The sequence below is a fragment of the Phascolarctos cinereus genome, unplaced genomic scaffold (assembly GCF_003287225.1).
Source record: "Phascolarctos cinereus isolate Bilbo 61053 unplaced genomic scaffold, phaCin_HiC Scaffold_726;HRSCAF=1367, whole genome shotgun sequence".
NCBI classification, from domain to species: Eukaryota; Metazoa; Chordata; class Mammalia; order Diprotodontia; family Phascolarctidae; genus Phascolarctos; species Phascolarctos cinereus.
This window is the reverse complement of record NW_027556098.1, coordinates 326916220-326940234: the sequence shown is the minus strand read 5'-3', so window position 1 is coordinate 326940234 and position 24015 is coordinate 326916220. Positions and strand designations below refer to the sequence as shown.

Genomic DNA, 24015 nt, shown 5'->3' with positions numbered 1-24015 from the left:
ACCTTGTCACTTAGAACCTGTACGACTCTGGGCAAATCACTTCCTCTCCCCAGGCCTTAGTTTCCTCATCCATAAGATAAGGGGGTTGGACCACATGTTCTCTAAAGTTCCTTTCAGCTCTACATCTGTGTGACATAATCTTAAGTGTGTGACATAGCAGGCTCTCAAATATTTGGGAAAATAAATGAATTATGTATCTTGTGAAATATACTCTTTCCCCCATCTATCCAAATCCTGCAAGTCTTCTGCGTCTAGCTAAAATATACTGCCTCTGTAAAGCCTGATTTGAGTCAGGCAGCCGCAAGTGATTTTTCCCTCCTCTCAACTTTTATAACAATTCACTTGGCAATTAGTCATATGCTGCTGTGTAACAACTTTTCCATTGTTGTCAAATCTGGAACCATTAATTTAGACTTTCTGGTCTTCTAGGAGAAAAGACTTGAGAGCAGAGTCCCTCTCACATACAGTTTGTCGAATGAATGGAAGGATGAATGAAGATTCACACATTTCCAAGCTTCTTGGATGATGGTCTCTCTGCTTTATTCTCCTCTGCATTACCCCCAGAGCACCAAACACAGTACCTCGCACCCAACCGGTGCAAAAGACTTTTTTATTTGATTGAACTGTGATTTTCCTTAGAATCATATATAAATCTTTGCAGAAAGCAGTTACATAAGAGAGAAAAATGCCCTAGGTTATAGTACTTCTTCAAGGCTAATAATACTGATGATGATAAGAGGTACATTGAGATAAAGGAAGCTGGCTCACTTCGTGCATTTGTTTTTTCAGCTTCACTCTGAGATAACTCATCCTTTGCATCCGTGCTTCCTTGAACACCATGTCTTTCAAAAAACTTCACATCTTGGTCATCAATTTCATCATTTTCTTCAACTTCATATTTTTGCAGCCCCACTAAAAGTGACACTGCTGACAAATGGGCAAACCTGGAGACAAAAAAAAAAAGCACAAGCGGATGTGATTCAAGATCTTCCTCATCATAGCAAGAACTGCTAATATGCTCTGATAACTGCACTATAAAATTAATTAAACAAAATTTAAGGCTTTCTGCATAACCACCCACCAGTAAACCAACCAAAAGTAAATAACAAAGATAAAACGTAAGAATCAATGACAATTTGAGGTGGATCAGCTAACGGAAAGTATAAACAGTTACAGGGTACTTAAGGTCAAACACTGTTTGCACAGCTTTATAGACACAATGATCCCTGGGAAAGAATATTCTAACCACAAGATATAAATAAGGGCTTATATTAGTTTGCCTCCCCCAAAATAAATATATGAAGTATCAACTTCTAGAATGTCTTCACTCAGCACATAGAACAAAAAAAAAAAAGGAACTGAATAACACAGCAGAAAACCTGAATGACAGTGATTAATTAATTCTTTCTACTCCCTACCTTTTGCCTTCCCAGATATCAGACCCGTATTTGAAATTTGGGTTTGTTCCAAACTCAAATATTTCAAGTAGCTCTGGCCCCACTTTTATAACTGACCTCTACTTCAACCTTCAAATTTTCTTTCCCCATTCAGTTCAAAGCACTTTGCATAACTTTAAAACTTATAGGAAGTAGAATAATACACTTCCATGTACTTAGTATGATAGGATTATAGTACTTAAAGTTAGAAGGGACTTTCCAGGCTATAAGGTAATGAACTAAGTCATCTAGTTCAACCTCTTCATTTTACATATGAAGACATTAAAACATAAGAGCTGGATTGACTAACCCAAAGTCGAATAGGTTGAAAGTAGGTTGGCCTTCCTCCATTCTGTTATTTCCCTTAACCCCATCCCATCTTGCCACCATTTTATCCTGGAATATTCTATTTAGTTCTAGGAGCTACATTTAACGACTGACACAGACAAGCTGGAGTGCTACCGGAATAGATGGTAATAATAAATTGATTTGAGAACATGTCATATGAAGATGAGCTGAGTCTAAACATGTTTAGGCTTGAAAAGACTTAAGATCATAGTTTCTTACATATATAGCTGTTGGTTACCTATGTAGTTTATTGAATGAATGGAAGGATGAATATAGGGGAAAAAGTAATTTAGGATGTGGCTCTTTATTTGTAATATCTCTATAATGGGGGTAGTAGTGATAGGGGAGGTATAGTTCCCATGTGTGGGTAACTAATAAATGAAAATCAGTCACTATAATGTTGCTTAGTTTTAGCTGTTTAACTAAATGAAGACAATTATAAAAATTAGCTTCATTACAGGGACCTGTTTTTGTCAGACTAACCAAAATAAGCCACTGATGAGACTAACCAATAGCTTCTGTGCCAGTGGCTATAAAGATCAATGCCACTTGTGCAAAGCTGAGTCCTCACCAGAGGAAGGCTGTTGAGGATAAAGTTGCAGGAAAGCAAACTCTTAGAAGCAATGAAGATTACTGAGTCACCAACTAACCAGTCTCCAGCCTCAGGTATGCATCCTAACTAAGGACCCTCCACACAGCCACTTACCACTGTCTCAGTGCAATTTAGATTTTCTTTTCAATTTCTTCCTAACAGTTCAATTTCCTCTATTTTCTATTATAAGCTTTTGGGACTTCAGTTTTAAAAGACTTTTTGGGTTGTGTGGTTATTTCATTTTTCACTCAGTTGCATTTACAGAATTTTGCTCTTAGGTCAAAAGTACAGAATTTAACTATTTGTATTGTAAAGGAAATGAAGATTAAACAGTGGAGAGTTATTTGTAGTTAGGAGTACCCACCATCTGCTCTCTGTCTCTATGATTTTGACTTTTATGATTATTATGCCCTGACCTTAACCTTGAAAAGGGAATGTGGTATGGCTGACTTCAGAAAAGAAATCATAAGAAAAGGGAGGTGCTTCCAAGGTTAAACGTTTTAATATTTTACCTCCAGATTACCAGCTCAATTTAATTCCCCTTGACCAAAGATAATAGATGCAAGTTTCCCAATTATTTTTGAAAAATATTTTGGAAAAAAAAGAGAAAAATATATGTACAGAAAGGAGTAAGAATGTACTCCAGTGCTAATCATCTTACCCTTTTTGATCTAAAGCTTTCTGAAGTAGGAGAAAAGACCCACTGCTATAGCAGTCACTATTAACCTATCCCCTGGAAGTTTATTATGTACAACTGCAACATGTTGAGGGTGTTAAAAATGGTTTCTCTTGGTAATCTGTGTCTTGGAGACTCAGAGCTCCACCCCCCAGCCTTCTACGTCAAAGTTCTTCATTGTATCTTCTTATCCTGGTCAAATCCAACCCAAACCTGAATTGATTTTATCCTACTCAGGCTTGGGTGGAGACAGATACTACTGCCCAGACAGACAGAAGATGGGAGAGGACTGGAATGATGGCAGTTTGACATAAGCCCCTGTTGAAAGGGTATATAACGCTGTGCCCCAAAATCCCTTCTGAGCCAGTTCTGAACTGGCCCCCTTAGGGGGGCCCAGTTTTGGACTGAACTCCCATGCGATGCATGTCAAGCCAGCTTCAGAGAAATTAAACCATGGACACATGAATCCCAATTTTGTTTTGTCTCTTACAATAAATAAATTGGGGTTCATGGGTTCATGGGACCTGGGGTTCACAAGGGCAAATCTTACCTTTGAATTTTAGATCCCATTATGTAATTTGTATTCTAACTCCTTTTTATCATCATTTCTTCAGCTCCATAAAAAAATGGAAGGAAGAGCCTTCCATAACAAAGCATTTAGTTACTTCTCCTTCCTTGAGAGAAGATATTAGACAGAAAGGGGAGGAGGGGGAGTTTGGTGGGTAGAGTATAGCTTTGTGTAAACTAGTACAATGTTTTTGCCAGAGAGGTAATGTTATCCAATTCCAACATGAAGTAGCAAAAAGGATCCAGTTAAGCAGGGAAGCAAGAAAAGAAATCTAGGTAGCTTTCCAGATATCTCTACTATATGACAATTCAAAGTATAGCTTCACTGGTTAAGTGTCATTAATTCTCCAAACTTCAAATGTACTTATATCCAAATCCAAGTATTAAAATATACTTCAAACACAAGTGTATGTGACTTTTTGATATCAATGCCCTTCCACATTAGAAAATAACTGAGTTGGGAAGAAGAAGGAGGAGGAGGAGGAGGAAAAGGAAGGGGGAAGAGAAGGAGAGGAGTGAGAGAAAAAAGAGGAGGATGAGAAGGATGTGCTATAAGGTTGGCAAAGAGCTCTAAATACATTATCTAACTTGATAGTCTCCCATTCTTCTCAGTACAAGTTATCTGTCAGCTCTGAAGAGTGCATAGAAGAACAAATATAAAATTCAAAGAAAAAAATGTATATAAAATAGGTGGTCTTGACTACTTCTTAGCTGTGTCAGCTGCAGTCTCCCCATCTTTGTTGGTAATGTTAACATCAGCTCCCATTTCAATCAGCCACTGCAAGCATTCTATGTGATCTTGACCAGCAGCTAAAGTAAAACAGAAAACATAAAGAGAGGCAGTTACTGATTACCGAGTCAAAGAAACAAGCAGTTAATGCTTTCTTTTCTCCTAAAATGTGAGAACCTCCTCTAAAGCCTCATTGTGCCGTGAAGATGACCCTGAGATCTCAAAGGCTTATGCCAGCTATACAAGCCCTGGCAGATCCTGCTACACTGAAAAGACTTCAGGTATATGCCTGGCCCCTGATTGTGAGTCTGTCCTCCAAAAACCAGCAAAGTGTGAAAAGGCTGATGACCACAAAGTTGGCCACCAGGTGATGACATATAGTATTAGTTTTGGACACAAAATATATTGAAGTATGCCTACTAAGGCATAGAAGGTTTGCAATCTCCACTAATGGAGGTAGCTTCCACAACTATAAAATCATGGGGTTTTTTTAAGTACTGAACATGGCATTCAAAGTTCTGGAAAATCATGCTCCATGTTATCTATTCAACCCTATACCAGCCAGGATGCCCTCCTCATTTTTTCACATAATTTTAGTTTCACCTCTGCAACTTAATTCATGCTATTTTTGCCACCTGAAATCAGTTGATTCCCCTCTATCCAGTGGATATCATAACAGATGTTATGTGCTATGTTGATGTGTTAACACCCCAAGTGTTCTTTTTGCAAAGCATGAATGTTTCTGATTCAGCTGGAATGGAACAAGGCCACTGGTTGCAAAAAAAAAATTTGCCACATCCTTGCATGGCTATACAAAGCTAACTGCTAGAGACAGTCTGTTTTGAGGGGAGTACAAATTGGGTTGGGAGGGCAGGTTAGGAGCCAATAGTTAGAAGAACCGGGGCTCTGAGAAAGAATCCATTGCTCTAGGGTAAGTAGAGGAGGGGCAGCTAGGTGCTGCAGTGGATAGAGTGCTGGGCCTGGAGTCAGGAAGACTCATCTTCATAAATTCAAATGTGGCCTTACTAGGTCTGTAACCCTGGGTAAGTCACTTAATTCTGCCTCGGTTTCTTCACCTATAAAATGAGTTAGAGAAGGAAATGGGCAAACCACTCCAGTATCTTTGCCAGGAAAACCCCAAATGGGATCACAAAGAGTCAGAAACAACTGAACTGAAACTGAACAACAAAATAGGAGAGGAAGGGATTTATCTCTCCCTTCCCTCTCTTCAGTCATGGAATCTTACAGTGGGTCACACTCGCACAGAAGACCCTCCCCGCTGCAGGTAGAGAGTTTATCAGTTTCAGGTAGTTGCAGAGGAGACCTCTGCACGTATACTACAGGCAACAGGAAGGGAAAAGGGATCTGTTTTCCTCCCACCATCCCCATAGACCATGTTAGTTTAAAGCACAGTTACTCAACCAATAGGAAATACCAATCCAGAAAGTAAAAAGGGGAACTCAATTCAAAAAGCAGGACCTACGGCAGATGAAAAGAAAACCATCCATGGACTTAACAATTATTCCCTGACAATTAAAAGGAGAGCAGCAGAGAAGTCCAGATCTAGGATGCTTCCTCCACTGTTAGCTCACAATCTGAACTCCAAAAATAGCCAACTACGCGTAAGCTTTGTAGCAACTTTTTTTTTTTTGCTATAGCAAAAAATCAGAAACAAAGTGAATGTCCTTCAGTTAGGAAAGTTTAAATAAATGGTAGCATAAGAATGTAATAGAATGATATCATGCCATAAAAAACATCAAAATATGAATACAGATAAATATGGGAAGTTTTTACAAACTGATAACAAAATCAGCAGAATTAGAAGAAAATTATAAGCAATTGTTACAATAATATAAATAAAAACAACACAAAAATACAAATTAACTCTGGATAAATATGATAACCAATCACGAACCCAAAGATCAGATGACTATGGCTGATGAACGCATAACACAAAACCAACCTGGTTACTACATTATAAGAGTTTTTGGTTTTTGTTCAGAGAGGATTTCAAGGGAAAAAATAGAGGAGGGGTGTGTATGTGTGTATATTATGGAAATAATTCTTATGTTAACAACATTAATAAGCAAAATAAAGCTTTTCTGAGTTTTTTGTTTGTACCATACTGTAAATAACCAATCTAAATAGAGGTTAAATAAAACATACACAGAGCTTCCCTTACCACTTGTGGCTGATCCAATGCTATATAACTCAGTGCTGAGGTGGGGTTGGCACTTTGAAATGAGAAGACAATACCAGGGATGGGGAACCTGCGACCTTGTGTTATTAGAATGCCCTATCCTTTGTATTTGATGGTCTTTCTTCTAATGGCTTGCAGAGTTATGTCTTTCTGAAATGAATTCTTAAATTTAACCACTATATGTCTTGGTGTTTGCAGCTTAGGTTTTTTCCTGGAGGTGATCTGTCAATTTTTTCAATTATAATTTTATTTTTTATGTTCAGAAGTTCTGGGCAATTCTCTTCTATTATTTCTATCTTTGTGATGTTAAGGTTTTATGTCCAATTGTGTTCTTTTGGTAAACCAGTAATCCTTAGCTTGTATCTACACTTTCTGTCTTCAAAATTAGTATGTTTTACTCTGAGGTACCACATCACACCTATCAGACTGGCTAATATGACAAAAAAGGAAAGTGAAAAATGTTGGAGAAGATGTGGGAAAATAGAAACACTAATGCATTGTTGGTGGAATTGTGAACTGATCCAACCACTAGTGAGAGCAATTTGGAACTATACCCAAAGGACTATAAAACTGTGCATACCCTTTGATCCAGCAATAGCACTACTAGGTCTATATTCAAAAGAGATCATAAAAAAGGGAAAATATTTGTACAAAATATGTACAAAATATTTATAGCAGCTCTTTATGTGGTGGCAAAGAATTGGAAATTGAGGGGGTGCCCATCAATTAGGTCATGAATGAACAAGTCGTATATGAATGTAACAAAACACTATTGTTCTATAAGAAATGATGAGCAGGCAGATTTCAGAAAAACCTGGAAAGACTTACATGAACTGATGCTCAGTGAAGTGAGCAGAACCAAGAGAACATTGTACGTGGCAACAGCAACACTGTATGAGGATCACCTTTGACAGATTTAGCTCTTCTCAGCAATACAAAGATCTAAGACAATTCCAAAAGACTCATGATGGAAAACGCTATCCATATCCAGAGAAAGAATTATGAGTCTGAATGCAGATCGAAATATACTATTTTCTTTTTTTTCTTTCTAAAAGTGGTTTTTCCCTTTTGCTTTGATTCTTCTTTCACAACATGACTAATGCGGAAATATATTTAATATAATTGTACACATATAGCCTATATCAGATTGCATGCTGTCTTGGGGAGGGGAGAGAGGGGGAAAATTTGGAACTCAAAATCTTATAAAAGTGAATGTTGAAAACTAAAAATAAATAAAAATGAATTTTGAAAAAGCATAGTATATTTTGCCGGCATAGTGAGCAGATTTTCTTTTAATGAGTTTTTGTTTGTTTGTTTTTGCTTCTCTTCTTCTAGGTTGTCCTTCACTTCTGGTTATTTGCATTCCCAATCTATTGTTCTCTCTTTTGTTTCTTTGGTGAAGCTTTCCATTGCACATTAAAATTTTCTTTTCTGCCTACTATTTTTGCTGTGCAAGTCATAAATCCTACTTTCATAATTCTCATTTCTCTTTTGAACCGCTCAGGAAAAGCATATTATAGTTCCATGTTCTCAAATTCCACAGGGTCTTCTGTCTCACCGGTCTTCTGTCTCACCAAGTGTTAAATCATTTTCCTTTGTTTTTCAGTATTTATTCATAGATTCCTGAACTCATTTACTAGCTCTAGAGGTCATATTTCCTTCTGTTGTTACTGTTTTTCCTGATGCTTCACCTGTTTATGCTTAAGGTCTTCAAGTTTTCTTCTTTCTGAAATCTTGGTAATTTCTGTCTTTCCCCCCCTTTATTTCCCATATCACTCACTTCCTATTTCCTCTCCTTTAACTGTGGTTTCCTTGGAGGGTGGATCTCCTCTCATACAGAGCAATACATTATTCACTAGCCTGGGTCACTGCTCAAACTGGATCCTGTTGTCTTTCCCTCAGACTTGGCTGAGTAGCGCAGGAGTGAGCACACGGACACACACACATAGTGTGACTTGTTCCTATTCCTCTGTTCCTCAGTTCTCGGGCCTGGCTTGAGAAGTTCAGAGCTCTGCAGGGCTGTTTTGCCCAGCACTGGAAGTTCTGCAGCAGTTGTAGCCCCTGGAAGGTTTTTGCTTCTTTAAAGGGCAGTGGCTAAACTGACTGTCAAGGTCCAAGCAAATTTGGATTCTGGATATCCCAGACCATGAAGACATCTGAATTAGTTTTATCTTTAGCACATAATTTCTACTTTGGAGAGGTCTGAGAGGTCACGGGGATCAGAGAAAATGTCTAGTCCTCTATCTCATTGGTCATGTGGCCCAGAAGTCCCATCTCATAAAACATTATGTATAAGAATATAGCAGGATAGTGACTTATCCCTGTACTGTTTCTATCTGAAAACCTACTAAAAAAGACAAGAATGAGATGATATATATAAATAAAAATACTTTAACACTTCAATGAATTCGCAATTTTCCAATGTATCTACTCCTTCCATGCAGAAGATCACAACCCATTCATGCCTTCTAATTCCATGCAATTCTTGTCCATGTCCATTCAACCAATCACTAATGGGGGTACAATCTATGGAAGTTTTTCTCTGGGCACCTTAACATTACACCTCCTTTTCTGGTGATGGCTCACATTTATAGAGCATTGTAAGATTTTCAAAGTGCTTTTTGTCACAACAATTATGTGAATTCCTTAGGGGCAGAGATTGTATCACTCATTATTTCATTCCCTCTAATGCCTAGCATTGCTTTTTGAACATAGTTGTGCTCAATAAATATAAAAATAAAATATTTACATATATAAACCTCACTGTAAATTATATGTAAGCTAAACTACAGCTTTATTTTATAATCCAAAACCTCATTCTACTTAATCTTTACACAATCTTCTGTGAGGAACAGAATGAAAGTATTATCCTCATTTTACAGATGAGAAATCTGAGGCTCAGAGAGGCCACAGGACTTGCCCAAGGTAATACAGCTAATATGATTCAAATATGTAAGAACAGAGCCAGAATTTGAAAAAAGGTCTCTTCTAATTCCAAATGTGGTATTCTTCATAATAGAAATTGAACTGAATTGTACTTTAGTTGAAATTCAAACATTTTTCGTAATCTGTAAAATGTATTCTTTTTGTCTTCTAGAAGTCTCAGAAAAATCAGTTGTCAGTGTCACTAAATTTTTGTAATGGGCAATTATTTAAGAATATCCAAGTCAGCAATAATTTTAAGAATTGCAAATGAAATGAGAACCACAGGAGCAGAGCCAAGATGGCAGAAAAAGACAGGGACTCACCTGAACACTTCCAAATTCCCCTCCAAACAACTTTAAATAATGCCTCAAAACAAATTTCTGGAGTGGCAGAACCCACAAAAGGATGAGGTGAAACAATTTTCCAGCCTAAGACAACTTAGAAAGTCAGCAGGAAAGGTCTATGGTACTGGGGTGAGAGTGGAGTGGCTCAAAGAGGGAATAACATACACATTCAGTTAAGTATATAAATCTATCTTACCCTACAGGAAAGTAGGAGAGGAAGGGGATAAGAAGGACAAGGAGAAGCAGAGAAGGAGGGAAGAGGAGAGCACTGATAGAAGAGAGGGCAGACTGGGCGAGGCAGCAGTTAGAAGCTTTTGAGGGTGGAAGAAGAAGAAGAAGGAGAGAGAGAGAGAGAGAGAGAGAGAGAGAGAGAGAGAGAGAGAGAGAGAGAGAGAGAGAGAGAGAGTAGAGTAAACAGTGGGAAAAATAAGATGGAGGAAAATACAATTGGTAATCATACCTGTGAAAAAAATCTTATGGTAAGTTTCTCTGATAAAGGTCTCATTTCTCAAATACAGAGAGAACTGAGTCAAATTTATAAAAATAAAAGCCATTCCCCAATTGCTAAATGGTCAAAGAATATAAATAGGCAGTTTGAAGACAAAGTAATCAAAGCTATCTATAACAATAGGATAAAATGCTCTAAATCATATTGATTAGAGAAATGCAAATTAAACAGCTCTGAAGTACCACTTTACACCTATCAGATCGGCTAATATGACAGAAAAGGAAAAATATTAGCGGGAATACAGGAAAACTGGGAAATTAATGAATTGTTGGTGGAGCTGTGAACTGATCTAACTGTTCTGGGGAGCAATTTGGAAGTATGCCCAAAGGGCTATCAAACTGTGTAAACCCTTTGACTCAGCAATACCACTAGTAGGTCTATATCCCAAAGAAATTTTTAAAAAGGCAGGGGGAAGGGCCTATATGTACAAAAATATTTATAGTAACTCTTTTTGTGGTGGCAAAGAATTAGAAATTGAAGCAATGTCCATCAATTGGGAATGGCTGAACAAGTTGTGGTATATGGTTATGAGGGAATACTATTGTGTTATAAGAAATGTTAAGCAGGGTACTCTCAGAAAAACCTGGAAAGACTTATATGAACTGATGCAAAATGTAATGAGCAAAACCAGGGGAACACTCTACACAGTAACAGCAATATTGCACAATGATCAACTGTGAATGACTTAGCTATTCTCAGTAACACAATGACCCAAGACAATGCCAAAGGACTTATGTTGAAAAATGCTATCCATCTCCAAAGAACGAACTGATGAAGTCTGAATGTAGATCAAAGAACACTTTTTTTCACTTTATTTTTTTGTCTTTCACAATTGGACTAATATGGAAATATGTTTTGCATGACTGCACATGTATAACCTATATCAAATTGCTTACCATTTCAATGAGGGAGGAAAAAGGAAGGGAGAGAATTTGGAACTTAAAATTTTAAAAATGAATGTTGAAAATTGTTTTTACATTTAACTAGGGAAAAATAAAGTGTTAAATAATTTTAAAAAAATGAGAAGCAAGATTACTAACCTCTATGCAGAAGAGTAGATTCATTATCATCACGCTCATTAATATTGATTATTCCATTTTCCACTAATTTCTTAAGCATCTCCAAATCTCCTTTATAAGCAGCTACATGACCTGGAAATGTTAAATCTGTAGAAAAAAATTCATCAGATGTCAAGAAAATGTTTAACATTTCAATGCATATACATGCATACATATATAGTCTACATATATTTGAAACTGTTCACAGAAAGGCAAATAAGTTTATATATATATGTATACATATATGGGTTACATATATATGTATATACAAAAACTTATTATGGGCTATGTGTGTACCCACACATACACACACATGTAATATGGTATGGTAAGCATTAATCCCATTTTACAGGTGAGGAAACTGAGTCTCAGAGAGGTTCCGACTTATCCAAAGTCACAGTAAGTGAAAAAACTAAGACCAAATACAAGTTTTCTGACTTCAACTTTCAATGTTTTCCAGCTAAATAATGCCTCTAAAAAGCAATAAAGGCAGAATCCTAAAGTAAGAGTATTATTTACCACACACAAACCTTATCCATCCAAGTTTTCAGTCATATTCAGATAATTCATGTATCAGCACAGCTTTCTGCCACATGTACTCAAGATAACATAGGAACTGAGATCATGTGAAATGAGAGAAATGGGGAAAAAATAGATTATCCCTTTCCCACAACACTCCCTAAATGTATACCCAGTAAGGGTAATGCCAAAAATGAATAAAGAAAAAAGTGTCAACAAAGCATTTAAAGAAAAGGCACAGAAAAGATGAGGAGGATTCACTGGACAACACAGGCAAGTGAGACAGCTAGGGAACTAATGTGCTATATTGTATACTTGTTTTGGGAAGATACAGGTATTGAGATTTCTTGTTATATGTGCAGTTCTCTTTTTCTGTTCTTCTTTACATATGGAAATGTTCACATTTGTTGGTATTTGTCTAGTTCAGAAAAACTACATTATGAGAGCATTTGAGAAAGAAATTGGATCACATTTGGAAAATTACACAGTACTTTCAATGACCCCAAGCAGCTCCCTGCCAAAAAAGCCCATTATTAACACAAATATTTTGGATTCTATAAGGATGTGCATCATAGAACACCAGAATCTTGAAAAAATAAAACTGCATGTGACCTAAAAGGCAATGGAAAGAGACACAGTATATCTTAAGCAGGCTGTACCACATTATCAATGATTATTTAAACATAAGAATTGTAAGAAAAGACATCTTCAATATCAAGTATTCCCCAAAAAAAGGAGGCCATTCACTCACATAGTGAGAATGAGAAGAAATATATAGAAAGCCAAGTGGTACTTTGGCACCCAGGAGATATTAAAAGACTCACTAACCATTGGTTTCCCACAAGGCTCTGTCCTGGGCCCTCTTCTCTCTTCCTCTAGACTACTTCACTTGGTGATCTCATCAGCTCCCATGGATTTAATTAGCATCTCAATGCTGATGATTCTCAAATCTACAAGCATACCTGGTTTTATTGTGCTTTACTGCCATCACAGATACTGCATTTTTTAAAAATTGAAGATTTATGGCAACCCTGCATCAACTGAGTCTATCAATGCCACTTTTCCAACAGCATGAGGACATATTATGTCTATGTGTCACATTTTGGTAATTCTTGTGATGTTTCAAATTTTTTCATTATTATTATATCTGTTATGGTGATCTGTGATCAGTGATCTTTGATGTCACTATTTTAATTTTTTTGGGGCACCAGGAATCATGCCCACATAAGATGGTGAACTTAATCAATAAATGTTACGTGTCTTCTGACTGCTCTACCAACAGGCCATTCCCCTGTCTCTCTCCCTCTCCTCAGGCCTCCCTATTCCTTGAGATACAACAATATTGAAATCAAGCCAATTAACAACCCTACAATGGCCTCTAAATGTTCAAGTGAAAGGACGAGTCAATTGATGTGGTAAACTTCTATTGTCTTATTTTAAGAAATTGCCACAGCCACCCCAAACTTCAGCAACTATTACCCTGATCAGTCAGCAGCCATAACCATGGAGCCAAGACCCTCCACTCAGCAAAAAATATTACAACTTGCTGAAGGCTCATATGAAGCATTTAAAAAAAATAAATAACGTATTTTTAAATTCAGGTATGTACACTTTTTAGACATAATAACTGCACACAAAATAGACTTATACAGTGCATAGTGGTTAGCGTATACCACTATCATGTATAGCATAAACAGCATAGTGAATAGTGTATAGTGCATACAATATGATGTAAACAACTTTTATATGCATGGGGAAAACAAAAAATTAGTATGATTCACTTTATTGCAATATTTACTTTATTGCAGTGGTCTGGAACCAAACCCACAATATTTCTCTCCAAGGCATGCCTGTACTTATGAAACCTATTTATTAACTATTTATAAACTTATAAACTCTGTTGACTTCTCGTCTCTCTCCAACTGCCTATCTGTCACTTTAAATTCGATGTCCAACATATAAATACCTTAAACTCAACATGTCCAAAACTGAATTCATTATCTTTCCTCCAAGCCCTCTTCCCCTGCAAACTACCCTATTACTGTCAAGGACATCATCACTGTCTGAATTCCCCAGGCTTGAAACCAAAGTGTCATCTTCAACTCCATTCTCTCATCTTCCCTGCTTCCATATCCAATCTGTTGCTAAAGCCTACTGATTTCACCTTTGCAATATCTCTCAATATAAGCCTCCTTCTCTCCTCTGACACTGCCATCGCTCTAGTCTAGCAGGTCCTCATCACCTCACACCTCAATTACTGCAACAGCCTGTTGGTGGCTTTGCCTGCCTCAAGTCTCTCCCCCACTGCAATACATCCTCCATTCAGCCACCACAGTGATTTTCGTAAAGCACAGGTCCAACATTGTCATCCCCACCCCATTCAAAAAACTTCAGTGTCTCTGTAATACCTTCAGGACAATATATAAAATGCTCTATTTAGCATTCAAAGTTCTTCACAACCTAGCCACCCTCTCCTCCACACCTTTCCAGGCTTGTTACACCACACCCTGTCCTCCATCCCACTTACTCTTCTATTCAGTGACACTGGCTTCCTGAATGTTCCTCAAAAAAGACACTCACTCCATCTCTCCTCCAGGCATTTTCTCTGGCCTTTCCCCATCCCTAGAATGCTCTCCCTCCTCATCTCTAGCCTAGTGGGCTCCCTGGCTTTCTTCAAGGCCCAACTCAAATGTTACCTTCTACAGGAAGCCTTCCTCAATCTTCTTAATTATACTGACTTCCCTCTATTGATTATTTCCTATTTATCCTGTATACTGATTGTATGTAAAAGTCTGTATGTCGTCTCTCCCATGAGACTATCAGCTTCTTGAGAGAAGGAACTGTCTTTTGCCTCTTTTTATTAATCTCCAGTGCTTAGCCCAGTGCCAGGTGCAGAGTAACACTTAAAAATGCTTACTGACTGAATGACTCAGGGAGATCTCCAGCATATTGGATGGATCTTCTATGGAGGATTTAGAGAAGACTATTGATAACAAATGTGCAGACAGAAAATGTACAGAGGGTTTAGAACTTATGCTAATAAAGGAAACATCCCCACAGAAGAAATCAAAGATCCAAAGATCCATCTAAGTCTACCAAACCTAGTATAATAAGCTAGAAAGTTTTAAATTTATTACTTACTTTCCTGATTGTTTTGATTATCTCCTTCAATTTCAGCCCCCTGTATAAATTGTACAATGTTATCTTTGAAGAATCTCTGTGCTAGGTCCATTGCATTTTCTCCATTATCATTGAAGACTTTTAAGGCTTGCTTCATACTGCTCATTCTACTGAGTAGGAACTTAAAACAGTAAAGGTGACCTTCCATGGCTGCAACATGAACTGTCAAATAAAGGGGGCAAAGTTAGCAACAAAACTGAAGTTTTTGCTTTAAAAAATAGTCACAACACACCAGTTTTCACTTTCAAAGGACTGTATAAATATGGGAGTTGTCTTCCCATCATATATAACTTTGCCATCCTGAGCAACAGAGGGCATAGAACTTCCTTCTACCCCACTTCCCATCCCCTGTCATTTTACAACAGGCAATAAAATGGTTGACTAAGTAGCTCTTCGTGCCTTGACTACTGCAACAGCCAGCGCACTGGTTGGTTTTCCTGCCTCAAATCTCTCCCCACTTCAATCCATCCTCTACTCAGATGCCAAAGTTATCTTCCTAAAGCACATGCTGATCTGTCACCTCCATATTTAATAAACTCCAGTGGCTCCCTATCACCTCTAGAATCAAATACAAAATCCTCTGTTTGGTTCATAACAACTTGGCTCCTTCCTACTTTTCCAGTCCTCCCATTTTTCACTCCTTTCTACACACCCTATGATTCAGATACGCTAATGCTCTTCTTGTTCCTTGCATCTGACACTACATCTCTCAGCTCTCTGCCTTTTTCTCTGACTGTTCCCCTTGCATGGAATGCTTTCCCGCTTCATCTCCACCTCCTACCTGCCCTGGCTACCTTCAAGACTCAGCTCAAATCTCACCTGCAGAAGGCTTTTCATCCTCTCCCCCTAACCATACGAGTGCCTTCCCTCTGAGATTACCTTCCGTCTACTCCGTATAGATCTTGTTTGCACACGGTTGTTGTACATAGTCTCCCCCATAAGAATGTGAGCTCCTTGAGGGCAAAGACCTTGCTTGCCTTTCTTTGTATACCTAGGGCTTAGCTCAGTACCTGACACATAATGCTTGTTGACTAACTGGCAACAGGACAACAGTAATCTATTTATATTTTATGTCCTTTAAATTAATACCTGGAGTGAAGAGAAATCTACTTCCTTTCCCTTTATAATGTGGGCTGATAAATTTTTAATGTCATATTTGGTATTCTGTAAATACCAATTCTTATTTTAATTTGTGCATTCAGACTATATTGTACTGGGTACGGTGAGTATGCAACTCTATACCTCTTCAATGTCATTCCACATTCACAGAGAGCAAATTAGGAAAATTCCAATCTCATATATGTATGTGTGTATATACACATTTATATACACATATAGTTATTTAAATTAAATATTTATGTATTTCTTTAGGCAACATATATTATTCCTACTGGGATTCTCAATTCAATCCCTCCAGGTGATACTATAGGTGGAGATAAGAAGTGCATAAGTAAATCTGAACTAAATTCCTTGCAGCTTTCCACACCTATGTTAGCTTATATGGCAAAAACTCAGCTCTTCAGTAGGTTACCAGAATGCTCCCCTTTTGTTCTGGTTCTGAGAGTAGAGACTTTTTATAAGGCTACAACAACCATCTAATTTTTATGATTCTTTATACCTGAGAGAAATCAGGCTGAAACTTGAAACATGCAGTGGGCAAGTGATTATTTGTATAAACATTTTAAATATCAAAAATATGACTCTACCTCCTTCATTTACACCCTATTTCAGCACCATGTGGTAGCATTAAGATGGCCCAATGTTCCCTAAAGTTATGAGAATAAAGCACAATCTCTGTTGGGTAGGTCCTGTCAAACTAAAAATTCCATATAAAATAACTACAGACAATATAAACTATTTGGGAGTCTACCCGCTAAGCCAAACTCAGGAACTACATGAACACAGTTACAAAACACTTCTTAAACAAAGTCAGACCTAAACAACTGGAAAAACATCAATTGTAGGCCGAGCTAATATAATAAAAATGACAGTTCTACCTAAATTAATCTGATTCCAAACTATCTTTTGAGTCTCATTTCATACTATAATATCTACATAGAGGCACCTGGGTAGTTTAGTGGATAAAACTTAGTGGACCTGCAGTGAGAAAAACCTGAGTTCAAATCTGACCTCAGATACTTACTAGCTATGTGACCTCGGGCAAATCACTAACTCCTGACTGCTTCAGTTTTCTCAACCATAAAATAGGGATAACAATAGCACCTATTCCCACCCACCCCCACTCTCGTGCCCAGGGTTGTTATGAGGATCAAATCAGATAATATTTGCCTGGCATACAACAGGTACTTAATAAAGGCTTCCTCCTTTTCTTCATTCATTTTTTCCTTCCTTCTTACATTAGAGAGACCATTTTCTCATCTGCAAAGCAGGACTATTCCTTCTTATGCTACCTACTTCACAGGGTTGTTATGAGATAAGTACTTTATAAACTATATAACAGGCTACATAAATTTAAGCTGTTATTAAAAATTACAGTACTATCACTGACAGCAAAAGTTTTATGAAATAAATCACAAAGTGTATTCAAGGAATAGTAGCCAATCCAGTATAAATGAAGTTTAAAACTAACTTCTTAAAAGTCCAGGGCCAGGACTCTATCTACTACACCACCTTGCTGCCCCTAACAGCTCTTTTTATGGTGGCAAAGAAGTGGAAACTTAGGGGATGCCCATCACTTGGAAAACAGCTAAATAAGTTGTGGTATACAAAGTAATGGAATACTATCGTTCTGTAAGGAGGGGATTGATAAATGGTCAAAGAATATGAAGAGGCAATTTTCACAAGAAGAAATACAAGTTATCTATAGTCCTATGAAAAAATGCTCTAAATTACTATTGATTTCAGAAATGCAAATTAAAGTAACTCTGAGGTACCACCTTATACCTATCAGATTAGCTAGTATGTCAGAAAAGGAAATTACAAATGTTGGAGGATATGTGGGAAAATTGGGGCATTAATGCACTGTTGGTGGAGTTGTGAATGGATGCAACCATTCTGGAGAGTAATTAGGAACTGTGCCTCAAGGGAGGGCTATCCAATTGTGCATACTCTTTGATCCAGCAATACCACTACTAGATCTGTATACCAAAGAGACCTATTTGTACAAAAATATTTATAGTAGCTCTTTATGTGGTGGCAAAGAACTTGATATTGAGGGGATGCCCATCTATTGGGGAATGTCTGAACAAGTTATAGTATCTGATTATTATGGAGTTACTCTTATGCCATAAGAAATTACAAGCAGGCTGATTTCAGAAAAACCTGGATTTACACGAACTGATGAAAAGTGAAATGAGCAGAACCAGGAGAACACTGTACACCAGTAACAGCAATATTGTTCGATGGAGAATTGTGAATGATTTAGCCCTTCTCAGCAATACAATGATCTAAGACAATTCCAAAAGACTCATAATGAAAAATGCTATCTACCTCCAGAGAAAGAACTGATGGAGTCTGAATGCAGATTGAAGCATACTATTTTTCACTTTATTTTTTTGTGTTTTTTTCTTTTAGTCTATTTCTTTTTTCACAATATGACTAATATGGAAATATGTTTTACATGTTTGCACATATATAATCTATGACAAACTGCTTACCCTCTAAAGGAGGAAGGAGATGAGAGGGAAGAGAAAAAATTTAGAATTTTTCATCTCTACATGTAATTAAGAAAAAATAAAATAGTATTTTAAAAAATGATAAGGCACATGGTTTCAAAAAATCCTGTGCTTTTAACTGGTGCAGGGTGAAATGAGCAGAGCCAGGAAAATAATACATAATAAAAACAAGATTTAAAGACAACTTTTGGAGTCTTAGGAACTCTGATCAACACAATGAATGACCAACTATGATTCCTAAGGCCTCAAGATGAGGTGATGGGCTCATGTAATAATAATAATAGCTAACATTTTTATAGCATCTACCAAGTACTTGGTACTGTGCTAACTGCATTACAAATATTATCTCATTTGATACTCTAAAACAACTCTGAGATGCAGGTGCTATTATTATCCCCATTTTACAGATGGAGAAACTGAGACAAACACAGTTCACATGACTTGCCCAAGATCACATGCTAGGAAGTATCTGAGGCTGGATTTGAACTCAGGTCTTTCTGACTCCAGGTCTGTTAATCTATCTCCTGTGCTACCTAGCTGCCCCATGTCACAATAAAACAGCCTAATAAATCTGCTTGAAAATTTAAAGAAAAAAATAAACTTAGATGAGTACTCATGGTGTGCTTTAGGTGAATTGATAAGTACTAGTATTCAGCTAGTATTGTAACATCTATGCCATTCATATCAGCTACCTTACTTGTAACACGTACATTAATATAGAAGATATGAGTAGATAAGTTTTCAGCCATGTAAAAGTTGTCTCAAAGCAAGTGGTTTGACTTAGAAACACACTAGAAAAATGATTGTCTAATTTCAAAAGGAAGAAAAATAAAGGTCTTGGAAAAGATATGTATAATCAAGCAAAACAAATTTCTGCATTGACCAAGTTCCAAAAATTGTAGTCAGGAGGACCTGAGTTCAAATCTGACCTTAGACATTTGACACTAGCTGTGTGACACCAGGCAAGTCACTTAAACTCAACTGCCTCACCGAAAAACAAACAAACAAACAAAAAGAATTGCTACAAATATTTTTGTATATATGGGTCCTTTTCCTTTTTCTTTGATCTCTTTGATCTCTTTGGGATATAGGCCTGGTAGCGGTATTGCTGGGTCAGGAGGTATGCACATTAAAATAACTTTTTCAACTGGAGGCTGAAGTAGGTAAAAGGGAGAGAAGGTCGATTTGGTTAATTGAAAAAAATAAAATTTAATTTAAAACAATAAAAATATTATTAAATTCATAATTTTTAAAAGCCATACCCTGTATTTTCTTACATCCTTACTCATGCCTTTGTCAAAAGGCAATTGCCCACACACAGTCCCTAGCAGGGCTCTGTTTATACCTCCCTCAAAGGAGGTACAAAAGCAACATCCTAAACAAAGCTTTCCCTGATTATCTCCAGTCAAAAAGTCTTGCCTCCTTCGACTAAACTCTCTTTTGCACCTTGCCTATAAATCTTATACCCGTGTCTATCTTGTATTTTACTTGTGTCTATGTCTTATTTTTCCTATAGCTTCCATTCATCTCTGCCCATTCCCAATATTTGTAAGCTTCTTGGGATAAAGACTACATTTTAATTATCTTTGCATATCTCATTTGGTAACTGGTTAATAAATGTTTGTAAAATATAATTTTATGTAAAACATTTATCTCCATAATTTTGCATGGGCTGTCAAATGATTATTGTCCAAACTCCAGAAATACTGTCAGAAATTAAATATTCACACTACTAAAGAACCAAAATTCAAAGATTTGTTTCTTTTTTTAAGTTCTACCTGGAAGGTTTCCATTCTGATCCACATCTTCTATAGCGGCTCCCCATTTAACAAGAAGTTGCACACAGCCTAGGCGCCCGTGAAAAGAAGCATAATGCACAGGTTTCCAGTCATACTTATCAGAAACATTGGGATCCTAGAGACAACATTCACATTTACTAAATTTTTATGCCCATAATTTATGTCCCCAACACCTTAATTCTACAAATTAGAATGGCTTGTAGCCTTTTAAAAAATAAAAAGCAGAGGCAGCTAGGTGGCACAGTGGATAGAGTACCAAACTTGGAGTCAGGAGGACCTGAGTTTAAATCTGGTATCAGACACTTACTAGTTGTGTGAGCCTGCGCAAGTTACTTAACCCCAACTGCCTCCAAAAAATAATTTTTTTTAAAAAATTAAAAGCATATATGGATATGACAATAAAAGCAGAACCTGGACAAAAGCAAAACAATTATTTACTTACCAACAATATTAATTGTTCAGTCCTTTAGTAGACCCATGATTTTATCAGAGTGAGTATTCTTTCCATGACCCATCCAATCCCACTCATCGAAAGCTGTAAATCCTCCATAGAAAATCTCTCCAAAGAATAGAGACCTTCCTTTGTTCTTTGGATATTTTGTAGATACTAATGCAATAATGAATACCCCTCATTCTCACCATATGGATGGCTCACCTCTTCAAAGCATCTTATATCTTTTCCATCACTTCTCACACATAGTTTACCACTGCAGATATGCTGCAATCTGCTTCTACCCAATATTCATTCATTTTTCCATCACTTTCACATTTATATAGCTATTTGAGGTTTATTTACATTACGCTTTTATCATAATGATCTTATAAGGTAGGTAATGCAAGTAGTATTATTTGAGTTTTATGGGTGAAGAAATGAAGACTCACGGGAAGTTATATGCCCAAGACCCAAGCTATTAAGAGGCACGGGCAAGACCCAAGCACAAGTCTTCTGTCTCCACCTCGTGCACTGTTCTAATAGTGAATGCTGTCTCAAAAGTTAGTAACTATGACATCTTAATTAAATGTCCTGATTAGGAATTAAAGTATCCAGCTGATGAAGAGTACATCTATGAGTATCTCTGGGTCTCTATTTACTCAACTATAAAATGAGACAACTGTACTAGTGCAGAAGTCTCAGGTTTATGGGGGAAATGTTTTGTAGCTATTATTGTTATTACACCAACTTAATAAATACCAACAAACTAATTATTTACTGGCAGACTATTAAAAGTAATACTGATGAAGGGTTTTGAATTACAGTTTTAGGAAAGCAGACCCACAGAATCTGAGGGAGCTACCCACTGGGAGGACTCAACTTCCAAGTACAAGTTGGGGAAGGGAGTGCTATACTGTGGACCAGACTTCGTCGGGGATATATTTGGGATGCCCTAGACTCATTAGAGAGATTCTCCATCAAGGACTCTACTTCTTGGTATGTCCTAGTATTGCATGGATCCACTGCAGGGGAAATTAGTGTTGTTTCTTTCATTTCATTTTCAGACTACAATTAGACAATTATTTTTCTAGTGTGTTTCTAAGTCAAATCACTTGCTTTGAGACAACTTTTACATGGCTGAAAACTTATCTACTCATATCTTCTATATTAATGTACGTGTTACAAGTAAGGTAGCTGATATGAGTGGCATAGATGTTACAATACTAGCTGAATACTAGTACTTATCAATTCACCTAAAGCATACCATGAGTACTCATCTAAGTTTATTTTTTTTCTTTAAATTTTCAAGCAGATTTATTAGGCTGTTTTATTGTGACATGGGGCAGCTAGGTAGCACAGGAGATAGATTAACAGACCTGGAGTCAGAAAGACCTGAGTTCAAATCCAGCCTCAGATACTTCCTAGCATGTGATCTTGGGCAAGTCATGTGAACTGTGTTTGTCTCAGTTTCTCCATCTGTAAAATGGGGATAATAATATCACCTACATCTCAGAGTTCTTGTAGGGTATCAAACGAGAATATTTGTAAAGCAGTTAGCATAGTACCTAGTACATGGCAGATGCTATATAAATGTTAGCTATTATTATTATTACATGAGCTCATATCGCTTGTCTGAAACATTTATGGACTACATGCCTATAAGATAAACTTTGCCTATTGGCCTAGAACCTTGAGTAGTCAGCCCTTCATGCTTAGTCAAGTCAAGAAACATTTATTAAACATCTGCTATTGGCCAGACACTGTGCTAAACACTGAGGATACAAAGAAAGGCACAATCAGTCCTTGGCCTCCAGAAGGACAGAATCTAATGAAGAAGACAACATGCAAACAACTATGTATAAGCAAGATATAAAAAGATAAACTGGAGATAACATCAGAAGGAAGGCACTTACACCATTTTTAGGAGCCTTATACTTCTCCGAGACTTTTTTGAGTTTGTTTAATTTCTTTTTAAGCTAAAACCTACCTATCCTAGTGAAGGGTGAGTTTGGACCTCCACATGCATGGAATGCCATGCATGTTGTGTAGAATCACTGAAGAAATTTCAGGGGTTCAATGTGTCACAGGGATGCAAAATAAATTTCACCCAGAACAGTTTGGTTTCTCATCTAAAGGTGAAGGGGTAATTTCCAGCCAAACCCAGGCTTTCCATGCTTGTTGGGAGCTCTGTGGGAACCAGGCCTTCCCTTTGGGGGGGGGAAGGATCAATTTTGTTTTTATTGTGTTTGGACTGGTGCAGGCCTTAACAAGCAACAAGTTATGACAATTTTGTATAACAATATATTTGGGGGTGAATATAAATCTCTAGGATTTCTAGCTATGATAGGTCTGGGCCCTCACAGAAGACTATTAATTTCTGGATTATTTAAAAATTTGATCATTTTAATCATTTAATGTTTAATCATTGCTTGGTGACCTCATCTGATCCCATGGATTCTGTTGAGAGACTCTAGAGCCTGCCCAAGTCCCTAGAGTGCTATCTAGAACTAGGAAAATGGAAAACTAGGCCCAAAAAGAACCCAGGTCGTTTATTGAGAATAGCAATTGTTTAACTGGAAGAGAAAGGGGTTGAAGATGGAGGGGAGGAGTTGGTTAGGACACCCTACCAAACGCTTTACCCTTCAGCCCAGATGATGCAATATGAAAAAGAGGCAGATAATGGAGATGACAAATTGCTAATGTCTTAATATGGGGCAGGATGGTGTTTGATAGTTACTGTTCTTATTATGCTATCTTAGTCAATGACTTTTCTTTGAACTAACTGTCTCTATTGGTTAACTACTAAAGGTAAGCACAATATTAGAGGCTTGTGAGCCATAGTTTTAGGCAAGTAGACCCAGGGAGCAACTGGACTGGAAGCAGGCACACTCCCTTCCTTCCCAGGGAGCCAACCTGGAAGTGAAAATTGTGTCATACAGGGGGCACAACAATAACAATAAGAAAAAAATACCTGTTTGAAGAAAGACCTAAATTACCTACTTAGAAATACTAATCAATATTAGAGCAGTCTTCTCCCAAAATATAAAGAGCAACTGGAGAAACTG

At 37.2% G+C, this 24015-nt stretch overlaps 1 protein-coding gene across 3 annotated transcripts in view; it reads right to left on the bottom strand.

Moving 5' to 3' along the window:
- The window catches only part of ANKRD42 (ankyrin repeat domain 42), a 75987-nt gene that overhangs the window by 14911 nt on the left and 37061 nt on the right, over positions 1 to 24015 (bottom strand). For all 3 annotated transcript variants that reach the window (XM_020993706.2, XM_020993707.2, XM_020993709.2), the window contains 5 exons: positions 20497 to 20632; positions 15045 to 15245; positions 11367 to 11492; positions 4324 to 4429; positions 769 to 944 (listed from right to left, as the gene is read on the bottom strand). In XM_020993706.2, coding sequence (XP_020849365.1) covers positions 769 to 944; positions 4324 to 4429; positions 11367 to 11492; positions 15045 to 15245; positions 20497 to 20632 — 745 coding nt within the window. The remainder of the gene's footprint in view (positions 1 to 768; positions 945 to 4323; positions 4430 to 11366; positions 11493 to 15044; positions 15246 to 20496; positions 20633 to 24015) is intronic.